Source organism: Myotis daubentonii, chromosome 7 (genome assembly GCF_963259705.1).
Source record: "Myotis daubentonii chromosome 7, mMyoDau2.1, whole genome shotgun sequence".
NCBI classification, from domain to species: Eukaryota; Metazoa; Chordata; class Mammalia; order Chiroptera; family Vespertilionidae; genus Myotis; species Myotis daubentonii.
The window spans coordinates 16175496-16200296 of NC_081846.1; the positions used below are offsets into that span (position 1 = coordinate 16175496).

Genomic DNA, 24801 nt, shown 5'->3' on the forward strand with positions numbered 1-24801 from the left:
TTCAGTGACTCAACTCAGAACTCCCCAAATCTGGACAAAGAAATAGCTATATGGTTTCATAGAAACTTGCAATAATGTTTTAGTAAGGATGAAACTTAACTGTGAGGGTAGTGGTCTGATTGCTAGGAGGCTGGAATACAGCTTCCTGGACCATGTTCCTTTGAAAAGAGGAGACCATGGAAGAAATCAAATGTAATATAAAAAGGGGTGGAGTAGGAATATGCGTGGGTGACTTGTTTTTAATTAAAAAAAAAAGTCTACGTCATTCGAATGTAATCTGCTATCCCTTACTTCATCAAGTCGGTAACTTTAAAACACATTGCACAAGTTGCTTCTCTGTGATCATCAAATATGTTTAATTTAATGAGGGTCCAATACTCTTCGACCACATGACCTAGATTATAATAGATAAACCCTCCTCGTGGCCAGAGTTGCTCTTTGGTGTCTTGCAAAATCATCTGCGTTATCTCTTTGCAAAAGTTAAAAAACAAGCCCAAGCCCTTCAGAGCTGCCTGTTCTGTTGAGCACATTAGAAGATGGTTTTGTTGCAATGATAATAATTGGGCAAAAAGGCTGATGAAGTAAATTCTTAAAGCTTTTTCTTAGAAGTATTTTGCTACATAGAGTGACAAGGGCCTAATGATTTAGTCATTTCATTTATGAAGCTTATATTGTGGGTATGGTAAGCCAAAGTTTAAGAAGACGTTTAAGTCAACACTAAGTGTAGAGTTAGATTTATGTAATTGGTAGTTCTTTCACCAATTGTTCCATCATTTAAAATGTATTTTTATTTGAAATGTAATTATTCAGAACTTACATTCCTATAGTTATTTCTACTAAAAGCTTTAGATCTAGTATTAAATTATTCAAGAACAATGAGATGACTTTGCCTCATTTAGATGTTTCTTATATCTATAAAACAAAGGAGTTAGGAAAGATCATTTTAAAGATTCCTTTCAGCTATCTACATTTTTAATATTCTCTGTTTGATGAGAATTTAAGCAGTAAATTAAAAGTTTTCCAATTTTCTATGAGGCATCTTTCAGCAGAAAACAGTTCTGTTTCCTGATTTACAGAGACTGATACAAAGAAAGTATTAAATTAATACTTCTTTAAATGGTTATTATTATTTTTAGTAATTATAGATTTTATAAATGAACAACCATGAACATTCCATGGCATTTAATTATTCAGATTCTGGAATAAGTAACTTTAAGCAATATTACATAAGATAGAAAAATATAAAATATCCTTTGCTATTTTGAGTAAATCCAGCTAAATCAGTTAGCCAGCTGGAAGTATGGCTCTCAGGCCAATCAGTTCTACCAGGTAGATTAGTAGAAATAATTTATAGTTTTACTCCTATATTATTCTTCATTTCTTATGTTATCTTAATTTAAACATAATAAATCAGAGAAGTTATGGATTCTTCTCATTGTTTGGTTTTACTGGTTAAATTTTTCTTATTGCCAGGCAATATAATATCTTTTAGTATTGCTACCTCTAGAATCACATATTCTTCCTATCAAATTAGATTTAACCAACCTTTGACATGCTGGAAAGAAGATAGATGTTGGCTAAGAGTTGAGTTCTGATCTTGGCTTTGTAAATTATCAGTTGTGTGGTCTTGATCTGGAACTCACTCACCATCATTATCTGTGAGATAGGGATAGTATTAGCTACATTCAGTGGAGGGATTCCTTTTAAGATTAGCAAATAAGTCATGCCAAGTGCCTGAATCAGTAGGTGGCACTCTGTGGGTGAGCAACATATGTCAAGTACCACAACTTACAGGAGGAATCATATTTATCATTATTTGAGCCATTAAAATTTATTTATTTAAATACCTATTTGCACTAACTGGCATAATAGCAAGTGGTGTATTTATTTCTCCACATAGATATATGTTAATATATTGTGTTTTATAAATTTAAGTACTTTAACTTCTCTTGTAGGATTTTTCTTATTTATTACACAAGGATTTTCTCTTTTCTCCAATCCTTTCAGGAAGATTGAAAGATTTGATTAGGAATCCAACATGACATGATTTTAAATTTAAGTCATCCCAGGGTCAAAATTCCATTTTTAGTATTTTAAGTTATCTAATAATTTAAAATTCTAGGAAACTTTGTGTTTCTTTTCTTAATTTTCCCCCCTAATTTTTTTTTAATGTATGGCTTTAATGATTATAACTTACTATGAGTAACTTTGGGCAACTTGCTACACTGTATGACTACTATCTATGGGTTTTGGCCTATTTCCATATAATTAGTCCTCCACAACTTGCATTTGAAGCTTGTTTTTTTGTCCGTTTTGGGCTAACTTCCATGTGACCTCACTTTGCTTGCACTTTACTCTGTTTGTGTTTGACTATGACTTCAGTTTGCCAAGGTCACTGAATTCTGAACCAACTCTTTAAGGCATTGTCCACTCTGATCTCATCCTACAAAACAAGCTTGTTTTACTCACTGGCTAATATGTCCTCTTGCATTTATATATTCTTAACAAAGATGTATGCACCTAATCATGATCTAGAAAATATATTCAATGCTCTTGAATAAAGGTCAATTGTATCTAACATTTCCACTTAGTCTAGAAATCTCTCTTTTTTTAAGGAAGAAATTAATCCAAGATTTATTCTTTATAAACACATGTCTCTCTTTAAGGTTTTCAAGTGGGGGTATTAGGCGTTGTAGCTTTTTTATTATCCTAGTGTATAAATCACATGTGCCTTGGATTTTTATGTTTTTAACCATTTTTACTAGGTCTGTTTTCAACTTTATTTTTCAACTACCTTTGTTTCACTTCAACCACTCTTTATGTTACCAAATGTTAGATTGACAAGCACATTCATGAAAATTGGTTCCTCAATTTCTGTCCCCCAAAATACCAATTGGATCTTAATGAATATGTCTCACTTGATTGGATTTCCAAAGACTTCAGATTATTTAAAAAACACATCATCTAACAGCCTGATATCTATCTATTATCATTATTGATGAATCGTCTCCTTGGTCAACTTTATATGAGGAAATTTTCTACCAGATTCTCCTAGTTTTTCTGATGGGAGAAAATATATGCCTTTTATGTGCATACAAATCTATACCCTTTCCCCTCAAAGAGTAGCCTTTTTTGTCCATATCCTCATTTAAGACAGTGCCCCTTGTTACATTAAGCTAATACAACTCAGAATTAACCACAATAATCACTTCTACCTTTTATATTCCATTTTCATGCATCTATGCTCAGACACAAAAGATAGCTTTCTTTTTTGGAGGGTTGCTTCACCTTCTTTTACTCTGGATTTATTTGCTTTCCAGACAGACCTTGCTTCTTGCTGCTTTAAATTTACCTCTTTAATACTTACCTAGCAGGGGAGATAAAATGGTCACGAAGGTGGTTTTCTCAGGGCGAGGCTTACCCATTGCATTCCAGATGTGCTGACACCTGCGATTTCCCCAAATGTGGGAAACTCGGCTGCATAATTTGTGGTAGTGAGGGGGAGGGGGTTTATCTCTTTAAAATAGCCTTTCATAGAATTATTAATTGACTCTTTTCTTCAGTATCTTTATTTTGTCGTATGTTCATCTGACATAGTTTTATTTCCTTCACTTAAATAAACATCATTGATCAGGCAGAAACTTGGTATAGAGGAATTCATCCATCCCTTCCATCATTTCCCCAGAAGCGCCTCTTGCATGTTTGTTGTATTGAAGACGTTTTGTAGATGCACCATTAAGAGTTGTCTCTGGTTCATTACCTCGCAAGACACACTTCGAGAGGGCAGTTGGCAGTTTCTGTACCTTTAAAGAAGGAATAGCTAACACCAGTATTTTCACTTTATTCCAAATCATGAAGCTTTTATTCTCTAGGATGAGCAATTTTTCCGAATTGGTAGGAGGCTTCTCAATGCTTATGTCAATGGATTATCCAAATGAAGAGGAGACAAATATAGGCTATCAATCAGGTTGCTTTATGTTTCCTTTTAAGATGATTCTTAACATAAATAGATTAATGGGAACAAAAATGTGGAAAAAAGAAGAAATACTACTAATTAGAAGCATATGAAAGTATGTGACTTCATTAACAATTTAAAATTTAAATGAAAACAAATTATTGTGTTTTTTTTGTGTGTATGTGTTCAAAGAGGCAAATAAAAGATAATACCTAATGTTGGTGAGAATGTATCAAAAGGGACACTCATATATTATGATTGACATCTACATGGGCACACTTTCTTTGGAAAGAAATTTGGTAATATTTATCAAATATTGATATTGGTATGCATAGTACAACAATAGAAACAATGAAAATGGAATATGTTGCAGCCATTTCAATTAAAATTTTAAAAGAACATGTAATGCCAGGCCAGCATGGCTCAGTGGTTGAGCATCAATCTATGATCCTAGAGGTCATGGTTTGACCCCAGTCAGGGTACATGCCCGGGTTGCAGGCTCCATCCCCAGTGTGGGGCATGCAGGAGGCAGCCAATCAATGGTTCTGTCTCATATTGATGTTTCTATCTCTCTCCCCCTCTCCACTTCTCTCTGAAATAAATAAAATATATTTAAAAAATAAAAGAACATGTAATAACATTGAACATACTTATAATAGTATCTCATGAAAGCCTAATGAAAGTTAATCACAGTTTTCAAAATTATGACCTGTGCATACAAATAAATGCTAAAGAAAAATACACTAACTTATTAGCAAAGGTTATGTTTGAAGGGTGGGCTATTATCTATTTTTCTGTATTTTCCAAATTTCTTTAATATCAAATGAAAATAAACACTACTTTGTACTTTATAAAGTACCATTTTCAATACTAGATATCCCAATGATAAAGTAATCAAATTAATTGCTCTTAGGGATTTGGAAGGCTGAGTGCTTTCATTCCTCTAAAGAAATGATAAATTATGATGTTAGTGAAGGATACTTCTCTCTGCCTATATATATATATATATATATATATATATATATATATACACACACACATTTATATATACACACATATATATATACACACACATACACACACATACATATATACATATACATATGTATGTATAATCTTTCTATGTATATACACATATATACATATATTTATCTATATACTGGTATATATATTCAAGGAATTTTCCAATTTATGAAAGAAATAGAATAGTTTTTAGCATTAAATTAAAAACTACCAGAACGTTATTTACTCCATCAAAATTGAGAAAAATAATGTTTAGCTTTAATTTAGTTTTAATTTTTCTACATGGGATTGTGCAGAGAAAATAGTTGCAATCCTGCAACTATGATGAATGTTAATCGAAAAGAGGGGCTATATATAATATTTTGCTTTTTTGAGTGAGTAACTTATAAGATTAGAGAACCTTTAATGGCCTGGCTTTTACAAAACGCATTTCAAATGCATGGGTTTCCTCAGCCCCTGTGTGTGCGTAGGTGTATAGACGTCACCCTGCTTACTTGTGTGCAGCTTATGTGAGGTGAGAACCATGTAAATGCAATCAGAGGGAATAATATCAATTCAAATTAAAAACACTTTTTAAAAACATGCTTTGAAAAAGTGTCTTTAATCAAAGTGAAACATTTTCACTAAATTTTTCATGTCAGACTTAAATGTCACTAACAACCAACTCATCCTTTTGGTCTATCATAATGTAAACATCCTCACTAATAAAATAATTTGTTTTCCAATTTGGTTGTAGATTTCAATCTGTTCCCAACTGTCATATTTAATAAAAGCATAGACAATAGAGGGAGGTAATATACTACAATGTTCATTGCATGAGTACTTCTGGGTAAGGGGACCATCTAAATTTATTTTGCATTAAATTTTTAAAAAAGAATAAGTAGATGCCATTTTCTCTAATTTGGGAAAGGCAAGTCTCTCTCTCTCTCTCTCTCTCTCTCTCTCTCTCTATATATATATATATATATATATATATATATATATATATATATATATATATATATATATATGATGAGACCAAGGCTTAACCTAGAATTGCACTAAGCCAGTAAATACTGTTTCTAAGTCTTTAATTGTCTAAGTTGGGAGTTTTCTTTCTGACAGTTTTTTCCTCCAATTCATTTTTTATCATCTTTCTTTCATATAAATTTCACCTTTGTTCAAAGCACTTCTGTAGGTACCACAAACACTATTTATGGATTAAGGGCAACCATTTTAAGGCATGCAAAGTCTTCCATGTTATGATTTCTATTCACTTCCCCACCCTACACCTTGCATTTAGGCTTGCTTGGACTGTTTCAGAGCTTTTTAAAACATACGCCATAGGATTTCATGTTTTTATGCTATTGCTCATGCCATCCCTCTGGTATTCTCCCCTCTATCTACTTGGTATGCTCTTCCACATCCTTCAGGATAACAGGGTTCAACACAATCCCAAACTTAAATTTTATTGCACATGAACAAGGGAGTTTATCTATTTATTTATTTTCATTATATTTGGACACCCTACCATAACATTACCTATTTTATTCGTTACTTCTGTACACTAGATTAGACTATTTTTTCAGTTTTCTATCACCTGGAGCTGTGATAGTAATTTGGATTTGGAGAGTGTTTATACATGAATACAACAAGTAAGACAGATGATTGAACTTCAACTTAGCTCTTTTTTCAAAAACCCATCCTCATCCTCTACCCCCTAGTTCTAGCACTCATCCTATATCAGTAAAAGTTACAATCTCTGTCATTTTATGTCAGATTTTCCGTGTTGGGAGGCCCTAGGAGGGAGCCTTTATTCCTTGGCCTCCTTTGCAAAGTATCAAAGGAAAATGCTGCAGCATTTCCTGATCTACATAGACACATGACAAGTGAGAGCTTGTCCCCAACCAATGGGAACCTTTGCCTGCGGATCAACCATGGGATTGAAGGGCTAAATTATGAATTTCAACTCAGTTGAAACATGAATGCTCAAGTTTTGAGAAATTTATATGTAACATTTTAATAATTAAAAATCCTTTTTAAAAACTCAAATCCACGTTTGCCATTGTTTCCTACACTTACATATCTAACACTTGAGAGGGATTTCAATAGGCTGCTTTGCTCCAGCTGTGTTTTACTTACTATTACCCATTGCTTTAAAATTTGGAACACAGAACTTTATTAACCCAAAAGATCAAAATGAAGCAAAAACAATATATTTCACTCTCTATTTGTGGAGAAAAGTCTATTCTGATGTCCTTTTTGGCTTTATGTGATTCCCACTGTCTTTTTCCAAGCAGAAAATGCCAAGCCTTCAGGTTTCTTTAGAAATCCAACATTTTTTTTTAAGACAAATTAGGCATTACATCTAATACAAGTAAAAAGCCTTTGATCCTTGGCATTATTAGAAAGTTGCTACTCTTTAGGGTGAGATGCGTAAGGTTGTCTAGGTCATTCTATTCAGCTGCATAAGCAATTCCTTTGATGGATGACTGGTTTTCTACAACACTAGCGTTATTTCAGCAGGAGAAGGTAGTGTTTGATGTTTTGCAATTCGTATTACATGTCCATAGAACATCTCCGGGCATTACCTTGGGAGGAGGGGTTAAGAGAAGGAGGAGCTGTGGCTGAAGACATTTAATAACAGAATGAATGGAAATTCAAAGATCCCTGTGCAGTCAGCCCTCAGCACCTGACTGTACTCCCCTCTCCCCAGCTTTCTTTCCCATTAATTGAAAATATTGTAACAAAATTCTCATAAAATATATGTAATTTCATTTAATTTTAGTCACAAATCCACATCTTCAAAATGACGAGGATTTTGACAGCTTGCAAAGTAGTGAAGGCCCTGAAGACTGGCTTCGGCTTTACCAATGTGACTGCACAACATCAATGGAAATTTTCAAGACCTGGTGTCAGGCTCCTTTCTGTCAAGGTAATATTCTCCTATCCATTGCTGCTGATAACATTGTACGGGATGTAGTTTAGTGTGAAGCAAATATCTGAATGTAGTTCTGAAATGTTAACTTATTAGTATTTACCATAGAACCTAGTGATTTACCTGATGCTTGCTTATATCTGCTCTGAGTAAAAATACAGCAATTTTCACACTGTAAAAGGAGGGTCACAACTCCGGTTAACATGTAAACTGTAAGTGTTCTGTTTAGAAAGCAAATGTTTTAAAGGCTTTTAGGGCTCTGTGTGTGCCCAGACACTACTGCTCTCAGTTTGGGTTCAAACGTGGGGTTGCTTTTATTCATGAGCCACGTGACGGTGTGTTAAGCCCCCGTCCTATATTGTCTCACTGTAAACTTTCATCTTTTCAAGTGTCTTCTTTTTTCAGAAAATGTTTGAAAGGAAAATATCTGATACTTGCAGATCTTCATGTAGACAATGATTTTCCCTTTTTCGTCTTAGCCCTTCTTTAGAAGGCCACATGTATGAGTTTTAGTTTGCAGAGCAAGACAGAGACAACTAGCAGCTGATGCTTCTGTTCCTCTGAGTGTATGTGTAACTGAAGAGCAGGTCCAGGAAGGGAGCATTAAGTGCTCTTCCTTGCCCCGGCCCCTGAATTATGAGAGTTCACTAGGCTTCTGTTCCTTTCTGTACCTCTGTGAAGACTTTTATTACCAGAGAAGCCTGAAGCTACTCCAAGGGAACTTTGACAGTGCAAATCACCTGTTGTGAATATGAAGCTGGGGTAATCTCAGTAGTTCTTTAGTAGTAAGAGCTATGAAAAGTGAAGTAGGAAAAAACCCCTAAGCAATTTCTCTCAGTGGATATAAAATTAGGTTGTAATAGTTTTAAGTATTCTGCTTATACTTTATATGTCCACTGGGTTGACTAAAAGTCCTTCAAATGCTTCTACAGATTCTACTGCTTAGGTTGCTCCAGTCAGGACTCAATATGGTTGTAACTGAGTGACATCTGTAGGGCTTAGCAATGCCCATAGACTCTTATGGCCTCCACTGACAGGAATGGGGAAGGGACAGGAGTAAATGGGAAGGAAAAGAGAGAGACAGACAGAAAGAGATAGGAGGTGAGGAGTGAGAGGTGGGAGGTGAGGGTGGGAGAGGGCAGACAGACAGACAGACAGACACACACACACACACACAAACACAAACACAAACACAAACACAGAGTGAGAAAAGTAAGTCAAGATCTCAGGATAAAGTATTAAAAAACTATCATTTTAAATTAAGAAACCCAGGAACAACCATTTTTTTATAAATTCAGTTTAGTTGTAACAAGAGAGCAGAAAGGACATATGTTCTAAAACAGCGGTTCTCAACCTGTGGGTCACAACTCCTTTGGGGGTCGAACGACCCTTTCACAGGGCTCGCTTAAGACCATCAGAAAACACATATATAATTACATATTGTTTTTGTGATTAATCACTATGCTTTAATTATGTTCAATTTGTAACAATGAAAATACATCCTGCATATCAGATATTTACATTACAATTCATAACAGTAGCAAAATTACAGTTATGAAGTAGCAACGAAAATAATTTTATGGTTGGGGGTCACCACAACATGAGGAACTGTATGAAAGGGTAACGGCTTTAGGAATGTTGAGAACCACTGTTTTAAAACATACCAAAGATACAGTGAGGAGCTATAAATTATGAGAGTATCTGGTTTCAGTTCAGTGTGAGTGACATGTCAAAAGTACTCATGCCCTAACCGGTTTGGCTCAGTGGATAGAGCGTCAGCCTGCGGACTCAAGGGTCCCAGGTTCGCATCCGGTCAAGGGCATGTACCTTGGCTGGGGGCACACCCCCTGTAGGGGGTGTGCAGGAGGCAGCTGATCGATGTTTCTCGCTCATCGATGTTTCTAATTCTCTATCCCTCTCCCTTCCTCTCTGTAAAAAATCAATAAAATATATTTTAAAAAAGTACTCATATATAACTTTAAAGAGAATAAGTAGTAATGAAAACAATATTGCCTAGAGTTAGATTGTGTTAGATATGCTGCTCTCAGGTCAATAAACATTGGCCTGGATTAGTTGCCTTTCAATGTCTTTGAAGGTCACTCTCCCCTTGGTAACAGAGGGTGGGTGAGACAACAGCAGTGACACACTTGAACTTTTTTGTGGCCCTTCCTTGCATAATTGTTTGTGGCTAATATTTACATAGCATACCTGCCAATAGACAGCTATATTTCACTTATGGGAAGAGCAACAAATTTCAAGGTGCCCTTCATTTAAAAAGAATTTGATATGGCCCTGGCCAGTGTTGCTCAATGATTACAGCATCAGCCTGCTCACTGAATGGCTGTGGGTTTGATTCCAGTCAAGGGCACGTACCTGGGTTGCAGATTTGATCCCTGGCCCCAGATAGGGCGTGTGCAGGAGGCAACCAATTGAAGTGTCTCTTTCACATGGATGTTTCTCTCTCTCCTCTCCCTCCCTCCCTGCCTTCCACTCTAAAAATCGATGGGAAAAAATATCCTTGGGTAAGATTTACAAAACAAACAAACAAGAAATAGTTTGATATTAAAGGTATACATGATCAACCACTGTAAAATATTATTCCATGAAGGTTTTAGAAACCATGATCTCTTTATATTAGTAGTGTAAGATGTTTGGTGCTCATTATTACATTCAGCCAATTGTAGTTGATCTGGATTCTAATCCCTCCTCTGCGTTTATCAATGCTCTAAACTTGGTCAAGTCATATATGCTCTTCAAACCTAAATTTTGTCCTCAGTGTGTGGAAATGATTCCTTAATCAAAGGACTGTGTGATCTTCACATATGATCAGTACTTAAAAATCTATAAAATACTTTAAAAGCAAAACTGGATACTTGAAAAAATAAATTCTGTCCTATGCCTTTCAGTAGGATTTAGTAGAGAATTAGATCAGAGTTTGTTCATGTTATTCATGGGCTACACATTCAAAAATGACAAGATATATGATACAATTTCTCAAATACTTATAGTGGTAATTTTTTCACCTTTGCCTTATATTAAACCTATCTTTAGGAAGATATTGCTTATAATGAATTAGACTCAAAAATTATGAAGCAAATATTTTTTCCACGATGGTGAATTCATTTTCAAAAGGCAAGAAGTACAACCTAATGTCCTATTTCATTCATTCATTAATTCATTATTTCACAAGTAAACATGAAACTTTTATCCTGATAGTATGCAGATAAAAAAATAAGTGGAAATAAATAGATAATGTAGATAGTCTCTGATTTCAAGAAACTTACAAATTTAAAATTCTGAGTTCACAAGCCTTGGAAAGTAGCCAAGATTAATGATTTTGTTTTTACTTGCAAATGAATTTGGAAATTGAAGTGATTAAATTAGAAAGGTTAAGCTTCCTATGAATAGAAAAGGGTCCAATAAATACTGCTTCTAACATTAATCCACTTATTTTTAAAAATTGTGACTTGTGTTACAATTAAGACAGGAACCTAACTGTCCAAGTATCCTTGTCTCTGGCACTTCAGATACAAATCAGTCACAGGAATCATTATTGTCTTTGAAAGGTTTTCATTTTGTAAGATATTATATCCTGATTCTAACGTAGAAGTATCTATTTAGCTCAGCCTTGAGGAGCTATTGTGATTTGATTAGAATTGGCAACTACAAAAACTCCTACAATTAGAACCATTTAGTTATATTGTAGTAGCTACAAAGACATTCACAGAAAATAGATTTTATTGTTATATTGGAGCCTCTGTACATAGAAGAGGTGGGATACCGATATGATTATCACACACTTTAAAAAATAACTGTATTATACTTTTACTAAAGATAGGTTTTAGGACTGGATTCATCCAGGATAATCCAAATTATTGAAATAATAAATTAATGTTCCAATCCCAAGTGAGCTGTTGCAGAATTAGTTGGAATAGATGAGCGACTTTACATATTTTTGTTGGACAATATTTCTTTAAATTGGAGGTGGCCTCTCTTTTGAACATTTTAATTTATGTACTCCGCTTTTCATAGCCCTCTTTCTAAAGTATAGACTCACTTGTTTGTCATCAACAGATATTTTGAGCTTCTTGCCATGAAATCTTTGAGAAAAAAAATAGCTGAGCAGAGCTTAGATTAGGGTAGGGGGGTGAGATAGCTAAGGTGCAACATGGAAGGAGGCTGTTGCTACCAGGACCAAGGATGCCTTCCTTCCATGCTGCACTTGAGGCACCTCACTCGCCTCATCCTAGTCCCAGTTCTGGGTCAGAAACTAAGGATTCAGGTGAGGGAAATGCCCAAAGAACTGGCACTAGTCTTGGCCTCAAGCTTCCCTCTCTTGCTGATGATGCCTGGAGTTTCTATTTAATCATGCTTAGCCAGACTTACTGCTGGTTTAAAGGTTAATTTAGAACCCACTTCTGTAGAAATAGAGAACATTCCTTTGTCCTCACATCTTCTTTAGATGTTCTTAATAGTTCTGATTTGTGCTAAAGGTGGGAGTGTAGTAGAATGTTTCCAATATCTCTCAAGCAGTGATCATACCAGAGGTCACTTCAAGGTCTTAGGAGTTTTCTATGTTAGACTGAACGTACTCCATGTGACCAGTATTCCTCAAGGTTTCTACAATGACGGAGGATTGGAGACAGCTACATGGACCAGGGTCACACTTGGTGTTGGACTCTTCAGCCCTGGTGATCTCAAGTTTACACTTGATTTTCTTCATCTGCCCTAAGGAGTTCAACTCATGAAAGTATTTTCAACTCCCCTCTATGCTTTATTCTTTTAGTCCCAACTTAATAAGTGCTATATGATGGTCTTTAAAATTCCATAGAGAGCTTATTGGTTAATGTGAAGCTCTTACAAATGAATCAATAGGGTTGCTGTATCACTAAGAATTTTACTGAGCAAGTTTTTTCTATGATGTGGAATTGAATAGAAGACCATTTTACTTTATTATTATAAAGTAAAAATTACCATATAACATTGGAGATACCTCTAAGATTCAGAACATTGTACTACATAGCAGATGTTAATAAACCTACAATTTTTAAACATATTTTGTAATGGAATTTTTCTAAGTGCCATATTTTATTTATAATGAGAAGCATAATTATAATAAAAATCACTTATAAATCTGACTCATGTATTTATAAATGACCAGAACATAGAAGTATTAAAGAAAATCAGCTTCGTGATTTTTTCCCCCCTAACACTGGCTGAAGTTTAACCAAAGGCAGATGACTGAATATTAACTTGGGATGTTGTAAGGCTTAATTGATTACTGCTGCTACAGTACTTTGAAATCCTGAAATGTTGACATTAAAACTACAGCCAAGTCTCATTAAATATTCTAGAGAGCAAATTGTGCTGTAATTCTGAATTGTGAGTATCCATATTTTGATAGTGTAACTTAAAGAATAAAAATAAGCTTTCATGTATCAATAGAGAACATTCCAAAGATTTTAGCTTTTTACCATATTACCTATGCAATAAGAAATTGAAATAAATTCTGGCTTTAAGCTTCCTTCTTGCAAATCTTGGATCAGATTTATTTGATTCTTAAGAGGATGAATACTGACAGGAACTACTAGCTCAGAATCATGAGGTAAGCCAGAAATCAAACATATTATATAGCTTTAGGCCTTGGTGAAAATGAAATAAGCACATGGGGCTTCTACTTTTTCTGATATGCAAATAATTGACATATGCAAATAATTTACATGACAATCTGACAGTAATAGAGTCAGATTCCCAGAGTAGATCATTTTTATTTTCACTACTAGCTTAAGAGGATTACTGTAGCTATAATGTTTTATATTCAGATCTTTTATGAAACTTACTGCTAAATTAGCCTGCGGCTTAGTCAGAGAAAGACAAGTGCTGTATGATTTCACTCACATGTGGGATCTAATGACGAAAATGAACTAACAAGCAAAATAGAGATAGACTCAGATAGAAAGCAGGCTGACAGCTGTGGTTAGGGGGGTGGGTTGAAGGGAAGGTGGAGGGATTGAGAAAAAATGAAAAAAGAAAAAAAACCCTCATGGACACTGCAAACAGCATGGTGATTGCAGGGGGCAAGGAGTGAGAAGGTGGGGAGAGGGGGAAGTAGAGGAGGGTAAAAGGGAGATAAACGGTGATAGACGATAGACTTGACTGTGGTGGTGAGCACACAGTACAATGCACAGAAGCTGTGCTGTAGAATTGTGCATCTGAAACCTGTATAATTTTGTTAACCAGTGTCGCCTCAATAAATTCAATAAAAAGAAAAAATAAACAAATTAGCTTGAGAGGCTTTGCATCCAGAACATTTTACTTGTGAATTCTCACACCCGGGGGTGTGAGATGTGCACTTCCCATTTCAGAGATGTGTAAGCACTGCAGTTAGCACAAGGACACAGGGAAGTCTGATTTGCTACAACTATACATGTAGCAAATCTGGTTAGAATTATAATTGGGCCTCGAACATCACATGGATCATTTTAATTTGGCATTTTTGTTACTGTGCTTATATATCTGAAGCCATAGTTGTTTAACTTGGCTTCAGACTGCTCTAAATCATTTCTCCTGTTGTAATTTTATTGCTTATTCAAAAGCTCATTTATATATTGCACTTTACCTTAATACAAAATAAATTATATTTTCCCTTTCCTTTTATTGGCTGTATTTTGAGAACACATTGTTTAAATCAAAGAATCAGTAAGGATTCTTGTTTTATATGGCCATTAGTAATGCTTTAGGAAGGATATTTTAGGGCAATGCTGTTTAGAGTTGACATATTTCTTCCACTTCAACCAAAATATTGTCATGTGTTTGGAACAGAATATGCTGTTTTTCAACTTGTTTCTTTCTCATATATTCCTGCAAGTTCCACATATGCAAAAGTCTAACATGATAGGTGTTCACCATAAGCAATCTTAGACTGCAAGGAAAATATATTTTTGATTTGTCTCCAGTGTTTTGAACTAAAAGATCCAAAGAAAACTGTTTCAAAGTAAAGAATCAATATCCTCGAAGCTAGCTCAGAATGATGCTTGGATGTGGAATGATAAATGAACAAGTGGATGATTTTTAATAACAATACCGAATGCAAAGGACAAGCCTAAGACAATAATAAACACAGGCTGTTTCAAAAACGTTTATAGGTTAAATTATACATTGTGTTTTAATGTTGACTATTACTTCCTAAGACTAAGCCCTCTAAATCAGCTAATCACAGCACCACGGGCACATTTTCAAAGCTTCTTGAAAAGGGAATTTGGTTGTGTGACTCCCATCAATAGTTGTTGCATTTTCCTTATTATGGAAAATGCTTTGAAACATCTACCCTTTTAAACTTGATCTCAAAGAGAGTACCCTATCTAATAATAGACAAACATGGCAATTAACCATACCTCTGACACACTTCCCATTGGCTAATCAGGGTGATATGCAAATTAACTGCCAACCAAGATGGCGGCCAACAGCCAGGCAGCTGAAGCGAACAGGAGGCTTGCTTGCTCCAGCAATGGAGGAAGCCAAGGTTCCCCGCCTGCCGCTGCCGGCCTCTGAGCTGCACTCTAAGAAACAATGTTGCAATTATAGAAGCTAAACAAACCCCAGAAACCTGCTTTCAGCAGCTGAGGTCTCAGAGCTGGAGCTGAGCCTCAGAGCTAAAGCCGGCTCTCAGTTCCAGTGACAGCCAAAGAAGGTAAATAAATCCCAGACTAAAAAAATAAAAGAAAAAAAGAAGAGGTTGGGAGTTTCAGTCACCCGCCAGCCTGAAAATGGCCCTCAGCCCCTCATCCAGACTGGCCAGGCAACCCAGTGGGGACCTCTACCATGAAGGGGGTATGACCAGCTGCAAATAGCCATCAGCCCCTCCCCTCATCCAGGCTGGCCAGGAACCCAAGCGGGGCCCCCCACCCTGATCCGGGACACCCTTCAGGGCAAACCAGCCGGCCCCCACCCGTGCACCAGGCCTCTATCCTATATAGTAAAAGGGTAATATGCAAACTGACCCTAACAGCAGAAGGACTGGGAATGACTGGTCACTATGGCACACACTGATGAACAGGGGGCAGACGCTCAATGCAGGAGCTGCCCTCTGGTGGTCAGTGCGCTCTCACATGGGAGGAGCTCTGCTCAGCTACAAGCCAGGCTGATGGCTGCCAGTACAGCGGTGGTGGTGAGAGCCTCTCCTGCCTCCTCAGCAGCACTAAGGATGTCCAACTGCAGTTTAGGCCTGCTCCCCGCTGGCAAGTGGACATCCCCCGAGGGCTGCCGTGCTGCCAGAGGGATGTCCGATTGCCATCTTAGGCCCAATCCCCTGGGGAGTGGGCCTAAGCCAGCAGGTGGTCATTCCCTGAGGGGTCCCAGACTGAGAGAGGGCACAGGCCAGGCTGGGGGATCCCCCTCCCCCCAAGTGCACAAATTTTGTGCACCGGGCCTCTAGTCTATATAATAAAAGCCTAAGTGACTGTTATGGTGGAACGACCAGAACAACCGACCGCTATGATGTGCACTGACCACCAAGGGGCAGACGTTCTATGCAGGATCTGTCCCTTGACAGTCAGTGTGCTCCGATAGGGAGAGCGCTGCTCAGCCAGAAGCTGGGCTTTCAGATCCACAATATCTGTATGCTTCGGGCTAAATGAAATCAAACTATAAGTATAAACTAGTTTTAATGCATTTTCCTTGCTATCCATATTGGTTATAATTCCTGGGCTATTTTTTGTGGGGTGTGGGTATGGCAAGGGCTTGTTTGTATGTTTTGCAATTTAATTATATGTATGGGAAAAATGTAATTCTGAGGAGTTGTAGATGTTAATTGCAGATACAATTTAAACATTGGTTTGAGGTCAATCAAGAGATTTTTAGAAGGCATAGAGAAATACTGTGTGTGTGAATTTCATTTGAGATACTTGCATGCTGACTTTGTGCTTCTTAGGCCCCCAAAAGTGAATGTCCATTCTTGAACATTGGCCAACTTGGGGGCACCTAAAGACTTTGGGCTTTGACTGATGTTTAGGAGCTGTGTCAAAGTCACCTGAAGTCTGGGATAATTTTAAAAAAATATTTTTATTGATTTCAGAGAGGAAGGGAGAGGGAGAGAGAGATAGAAACATCAATGATGAGAGAGAATCGTTGATTGGCTGCCTCCTACAACCCCTTCCCCCCACCCCCCACTGGGGACCGAACTCACAATCCAGGCATGTGCTCTTGACTGGAATTGAACCCGGCACCCTTCAGTCTGCAGGCTGATGCTCTATCCACGGAGCCCAACCAGCTAGGGCTGGGCTAATTCTCATGTTTTGGGGGCTATACAAAGAAAGAAAGCACGCAGGTGTCCTGCAGTGCTCTGCATTAGAATCCCCATTAATAGCAGAACTTTATTTCTTGAGACTCTCCAAAGCCTTTGGATTCTTATTCTATATTTGGATTCTTAGAACCACATGAGATTTAAAAGTTGTTATTTCCAAGAGATGTTAGGACAAGTTTCGAGAGAGAGAGAGAGAGAGAGAAAGAGAGAGAGAGAGAGAGAGAGAGTCTCTAATATCTTCATATTAGACTTAATATCTTTGGATTTGAAAGATTTGTAAGACTCACCATTTCTAGAAAAAATATTGGATAAGAAATTTATATTTCAGAAAATAGTTCAACCAAAAAATAAGACAAATGAATTAAGAATTTCAAATGTGATTAAAAGTAAAAGAATTATATCAAATTTAAAATGAAAAATATTTAATAGCATCAGTATTAAAATAAATAATGGGGAAGGTAGGTATGGAAGAGAGTGTGTGTATCTTTTTCTTTCTGTTATAAATTTCCTCTTTCACTAAATTCATTATTTAATCATTTAGCAGTACTCTGCTAAATAGTTAGTAGATTATCTGACTAAAGTAATTTTACTAAAGTGCAAATAAAGCTTAATTATGATATAATGGCTTTATAAAAAGAAATTGCTGTATCCACTTACATCTCTACTTGGTGGAATATGGAAGAGAGAATACTACTGAAACAGGTGTTCTTTATTCCTTTACCTAGTCTCCAGGAAATAGATCATGTGGAATTAAATAAAGCTATAAATTGCCCATCACTTCTTATTTTTGTGAGCAGAGCGTAAGGGGAATAGTCTAAATATGACTGGGAGCAAAGCAGGAGTGTTATTTGCAAGCCAGTCTGTATCTCTCAGAGAAACAAAAGTAGAATTATGCGCCATCTTTTCCACTTGATAGCCATTCACTTATTTGTTCATTCATTCAACCAATTAGTATTTGCTAGGTATTTAATACTAGTAGGATTTTAGGGGTGATAATCACACCTTCCTCTCAACCTCTAAGTTTAGAATCTATTGAGAAATAAGACATAATATTCAAACAGATAGGGATCAGATCATCAGATTTATTATTGTTTAAGTTGTTTGGAAAACAGGGCTTTTAATATGTAAGGACATATTAAAAACAACAACAAAGAAAAAACCCAGAGTAGCCAGGTGGAAATCATGCTCCTATAAGTATTCATATTTTAAAAGGAGAAAAGTTGTTCTCCATATTTAGTGAGAGCAAACCAAAGTAAAATCCTTCTCAATTCTACCGAGATTAAACTCCCCTTAGAATTTGTTGCTTGCTTGTAATGCTCGGTAATGATTGGTTCACAGCAGCAAGCTATACTCACATTTCTTAATGAGCAAGGTAAGTAATACATGTCTATTCAATTAATTTTGGCAATTAAAAATGTAATAGCTTTTAGTGTTTAAAATAACTTTTGATCCATTTTGAATTAGATTTAGGCATTTCATTTCAATTTGTTATGGCAAATAATATGAGAAATGTAAAATAATTTTTCTGCAAGATTCATTTGTATAAATTATTCTAAAACTAAGTTGAATAATACAGGATTTTCTTCCTTTACTCCTCTATTTTAGAATGAAACAGTTGGTTATGTATTTCAGACACCGCCTAACTCTTTCATGTGGAATAACTTGTAAAATGATATAAATAATCCTTTTGTTTTGAATCACCATGATTATTTGTCTTAACTCTGCCCAATATGTATTTTAACACTAATATGTTTGTTTGATTGAACACTAGTATGTTTAATATGCATATCCTGGTGTAACCATCCACTGACCTTTGCCTTCTCACTCTCTTACCCCTCAATGACACATCTCTTTTTCACCATTCAATGAAACTACATTTAAGATATTATAGAAAGGCACTGTTAGTTAAACATAACGAGAAGACAACTCAAAACAGCTACTTGCTTGTTTTTGAATTCATATTTCAAGCAAACTAAAAAAATGAATGCATAAAAATACATATTAAAATGTTATTACCTTCAGATTGACACTCAATGATTCTTTACCCAACAAAAGTTAAAAGATTGTCTACCCTGTGCCAAGCACTGATGTAGGGATAGGAGGCACACCAGTGAACAAAGCTGACCCTGCACTCTGCCCACATGAAATTCACTCTCTAGTGGGATAAGACAGATATTTTAAATAAGACACCAGGTAATATATTCGGAGGCAATGAGTGCTATGAGAAAAGAGTATACAGGGCATATTGTCATTTTGAAAAGGGGGGTCCAGGTAGTTCTCTCCAAGAAGATGGATGACATTTGAGCAGGGACTTGAAGGATTCTTTAAATTTTGGTCTTCAAATTCAAAATTTGACATGTTTTTTTTCTTAAAATTTTTAATTTTATTACTTAAATCATGGATGGAAAAGAAAGTGTGATTTTTTTTTAAATTATAGAGTCATCTCCTGGGGGAGTGATGAAACTTTTTGTGTCTTTGTATATCCAGGTGCTTCAGTGTTGTTCTTGAGGTTTCCTCTCTTTTGTCACCCATGTGCATATCTAGCCCTTTTACTACATGGGTGGACCGGGAACATTTATCCATGTATTTCCAGAGCTTAACATAGTACTTGGCACATGTTGTGACTTGAATGTCTAAACTGTCTTGTTGGAATATTCATTTAATTAAGCACTCATAATGGAGGTTCTTTATTTTGTAGAATCATATTTATATAACCTTTCGGTTATTTCTCCTGACATTCCACACGTGTATATATTCTTCTTTATCAAAGTTTCATTTGCATTTTCAACATTTAAAGGACCACAGTGCTTTAGCAGTAGGCACTTGTATTATAACTTAATATTATGGTCTAATTCCTAGGCTACGGACCTTTTTGTACTAGGACTGAGGCTACTAAAATACCTTGCGATAATAACAAGGGGATTTCTTTTGGATTTGTTGAAATGAAATAGCATTTGGGGAACTCTTAGCCAGCAGAGGGGATTCCAAATAATAGCTCTTTGTTCAGAGTTCCTCATAGGTAAGTCAGTTGGCACTCATCATTTTAAACTCGTTGGAGGACAATGGAGTTAAGTGGAATATAAACAGTACTGTGGGCAATACACAGAAGCCTTGTAACAATATAGTGTGCAGTTGGAAAGAAGATTGGAAGGTCTATAAAAGCTGCCAGAAAGAACAAAAAATATAATTAAAGGAGCAAAAATACCTATTGAGCACAATCTCAGGGACTATTCCAGGCAACAGTAAATGTCTCCTCAAATTTATCTTTAAAAGGTGGAAAGCCAAGTGGAAAACTAGTCCCATGGAGAAAGGAAGGAAAATACCAAATTAAATTATAGGAACAGGTAACAGGAGTTGGATTTGCTTATGTTAATTTTCATCTTTCTTTAAAATAATTAGATGGTGACTAACAGATCAGACAATTTGAAATTCTTAGATGAGAAGAGGATAAAATAGAAGAAAAGTATTATGAAGTAATATTTTTAGGCAGGTATGGCTCAGAATAGGATGGATAAACTGGTATATAGAAAACATCTGGAATTTACACATTTTGTGAACTGAGAACAGTTATCTTAGATTCTATCAAAGTTATTATTTAAGAAAAGGTTTTCCTTTTTCCTTCCATTTTATAAAAGCATGTAGGCTATCCATGACTTCCCTGAGAAGATCATACTTTCAGTAGGAAATATTTTTTGACAGTGAAATTTCATCACTTGGACCAACGCGCTTTACCTGGTGAAACTGTCAGAATTACATGGGGATTTTTCCCATTAAACATACCCTGTTGAGAGCCATCACCATAGACATTTGAAGAGCTTATAATAGTCTTTGGAAATATGCTAAGCATTACAATCTTACTTTCTAAAATTATCAACCTCTGTCTTGAATTATAAATAAACAAATAATAGTTGAAACATTAAAATATGGAATAAGAATATTAGATTAGTAGAAGTGATATGCAAAGGTGATTTCTTGGATTTGGGAGTAGAGTTCAGAACTCGTGCATTAAGCTGATCTCTGTCAGCCAAGTCTTATCGTCACTTATATTACATTAATTATTGTGGTTTTATACTAATTCCAAAAGCTTTTTTAGTTTAGTGGCTGAGAAGATAAACCACAACTATCTATATATATAAAAGCCTAAGCAACCAAGTGACCGGTCAGCCAGTCGATATGATGCACACTGATCACCAGGGGCAGACGCTCAATGCAGGAGCTGCCCCCTGGTGGTCAGTGCACTCCCACAGCCAACCTCCTGTGATCAGCCAACCTCCTGCGGTCCATCCCCCCGGTTGGCCCTGATCGGGACTGGGCGAGACAGGCCTAATTGGCCCAGATCGCCAATGAGGCCATGGGACCTCACCTGTGCATGAATTCGTGCACTGGGCTTCTTGTTGAAAAATAAAGTGTCAAGCTTGAAATGTCAAACACTGGCTTCCAGGCTATAGATAAAACAAAACTCAACATCAAAGGTAATTTGATATACTAAGAAAAGGGGAATTTTTTTTTTATGAACTCTATCCATGTACATACATCCACACACTCACATGCACAAAAATGTATAAAATGTGTGGCACAGCACTTTTCCAATCTCTCTCAGAAATATAAACTTGAAATTCATGCATTGTACCTCAGACTAAATATATATACTGACATGTTGAAAGAACTATACATATCAACTGTAATAAAAACTACTAAAATAGTCTTGTGTGTATAAGTTAACTAGAGGCCTGATGCACAAAATTCGTGCAACGGGCTTGGCCCTGCAGCCGCTGTGGCTTGCCTCAGCCCTTGTAGCCGCAGCTTCATCCAGAAGGACATCCAGAAGGTCGTTTGGCTGTCCAGTCTAATTAGCATATCATGCTTTTATTATTATAGATGTGTATGCACACACACACATACACACAATATTTAGGCCCTTGATGTATTGGTTTAAAGATACACATTGAGGAGCAATCATTCCAATGTTGAGACTTATGTACTTTGCACATAAAAAAGGCATCATATTTCTACAGAGAAGGTCACTATAGAAAATAATGTTATTTTTTCTTTTTAACACTTGAAAAGCTGAGTGCATGTTATAAAGCTAGAAGATCTTAGAAACAGAAATCTAGAAATAATTTATTGAGTTCCTGCTGCATACCATGGTGTGTGTGTATATGTGTGTGTGTGTGTGTGTGTGTGTGTGTGTGTGGTGGGAGTGGAGGTTGGTAGCAGGATACAAAAGGATTAGACACTATGGATCCAGTCCAAAGAATGTGAGGGAAGAAAAGCAGAGAATGTTTTTATCTTTAATGATCACATTTAATCATTGCAGAGAGAACAATAGTACAATAATCTCCCTTACTTCAACTATTTCAACTCATGGCCGGACTTGTTTCATCTATAACCCTGCTTATTCTCCCAGTCCCTTTTGAAACAAATATCAGATCTCATATTATTTTGTCCTTAATCATTTCAGTACTTCAGTGTTTATCTGTAAAACAACAAGGAGTCTTAAAAAATAACCGTAATATCATCTTGAATCTTAAAAAAATATATTGAATATTATTATGCAAATTTTCTCAATTATTAGAGTTCTTTCTTAAATAGTTTATTTCTTTAACCATGTTCCAATTATTGTGTGCCATAGAGGTTTTCACAGAGTCTAGATTTTGCACCCGAAGGTGTGGTTAAAACATTTCTCTTTCTCCTGAACTTTATGGACATTGAAAGTTAAGTTTAAATTGTTTCAACAATAGAATTTAAAATATGTATGAGGAGTGGATAAATCCTTCTTCTTAGATAAGTTTCTCTAATGGTCCCTCTTCTAAGCCAATAATTTTATAGAAGCTGTTTCAAAGATTATTATGGTAAAGCAATCAAATTCAGAATGCCTTATAACTTAAAGAGAGAATCAGACATGGATATAATTAACTCTACTAAAAAGCAAAAGACATGTAATTTTAGATGTTCCATAGTGCTTGCTTTTGTATCAGTATTAACAGAGCATAAAGTTTCAGCTTCTTTATGACCATAAAGCTGGCAGAGGAGGCAGCCCTTGGGACAACGCCATCAAACGCAAGAACTCCTTGGAACACAATTTGGTAGATAACCTTAAAGATTCCTTCCAGCTCTAAACCTCAGAATGATGATGAGCTGTGTGGTACAATTTACAATGTTGATGCGAACCCATGAACTTTCCTTCCAGCAATACTTGAGCAAAGGGGGAAAAGATAAACACATAGCATTTCAGCTCAGTGGAAGTATTTCTGGATTGACAAGAACTCTACAAGTAGACTTAGAACAGACACTGTATTGACACGCTTCGGTTCCTCTTTGAAGCAAAACAAAATAAAACAGCTGCCAGTGACAAGGGCCATGCCTTTGAAGAAAAGTGACAAGTAACAGTAGAGTGACTCTGAATCTAGGTAGTAAGTTTTCATCAAATATACTGTGCATTTATTTAATCGGTTTTTGTATTGTACCTTTGGGATTTTTTCAACTAGTGGTGCTTTACATTGTGTAGTCTGCTAAGAATCATGAATCTGTCTCTGTAGGCACAGACGGCACACATTGTCCTGGAAGATGGAACTAAGATGAAGGGTTATTCCTTTGGCCATCCATCCTCTGTTGCTGGTGAAGTGGTCTTTAATACCGGCCTGGGAGGGTGAGTAATGCTTCCACTCCAAAGCTGCATTCTTTCTCTGTATGGAGGAATAGCTGGATGATCTTGCTCATGGGGGGAAGTCGAAACCACTGCCTCAGAGTAGGACCTCATATTGCCCTGATCGTGCGCTGTGCCTGTACGCAGCCTACTGCTGCCACCCCTGGCAAGAGGCAGCGACACAAACTCCTCTTTGCTGTTGTAAATGAAACAGAACTTGGACACTGGTGTTTCCCCAGGGTAGAAAAAAGGAACAAAATTATTTCCAGAAACATAGGGTGCAAGGACACAGTTTCTGTGAGATTACTCAGTGGATTCTGCCATGCGGGGTATGGAGCTGATGAAAACTGGATCAGGGCAAAGGGTGGGAAGCACATTCTAGTGCCATTCTATTTGCGAAGTTGAGAATCAACCTTGCACATCTAATATGAACTACCCAAAGGAGCTAACAGAGTCCTTGGGTTTTTATACAGTTTTGCGCTCCAATAAGAAAGGCAACATAACAGATACATTTATTGTTTTGAAGTATTCAGTGGGAGAGCAGATGCATAGAGCTGATATTTTCAAAATTTATCAACTGAGACCCAACTTAGCTGTTAAGATCTGCTAAGAGATGTCCTGTAACAAGGATGGGAGTTGCTCCAGAAATCCTATAGCTGTTCTTACCTAGCCAGCACATGTTTGTCCACCTGAGAGCCACGAGACTGAAGTTCTGGTCTCAGTCCTAATCATAACTGATTATGTCTATACTAGAGGCCCGGTGCACAAAAATTTGTGCACTCGGGGGGGGGGGGAGGGGGGGTCCCTCAGCCTGGCCTGTGCCCTCTAGCAGTCTGGGACCCCTCGGGAGATAACGACCTGCTGGCTTAGGCCTGCTCCCGGGTGGCAGAGGGCAGGCCCAATCCCTAGGTGCAGCCCCTGGTCGGGCTCAGAGCAGGGCTGATTGGGGAGTTGGGGCG

The 24801-nt window shown here is 36.6% G+C and overlaps 1 protein-coding gene and 1 non-coding gene across 2 annotated transcripts in view; both read left to right on the top strand.

Moving 5' to 3' along the window:
• The first annotated feature begins 3359 nt into the window (after nucleotides 1–3359).
• Nucleotides 3360–3520, top strand: LOC132238990 (U1 spliceosomal RNA). Its single transcript, XR_009453951.1, has one exon. It is a non-coding gene; the product is annotated as a U1 spliceosomal RNA (small nuclear RNA).
• Nucleotides 3521–7602: 4082 nt separating this feature from the next.
• Nucleotides 7603–24801, top strand: part of CPS1 (carbamoyl-phosphate synthase 1) — a 112780-nt gene continuing 95581 nt past the window's right edge. Inside the window, exons 1-2 of the mRNA XM_059703025.1 lie at nucleotides 7603–7892; nucleotides 23736–23845. Of these exons, the coding sequence (XP_059559008.1) occupies nucleotides 7767–7892; nucleotides 23736–23845 (236 nt within the window). The 5' untranslated portion in view covers nucleotides 7603–7766. The remainder of the gene's footprint in view (nucleotides 7893–23735; nucleotides 23846–24801) is intronic.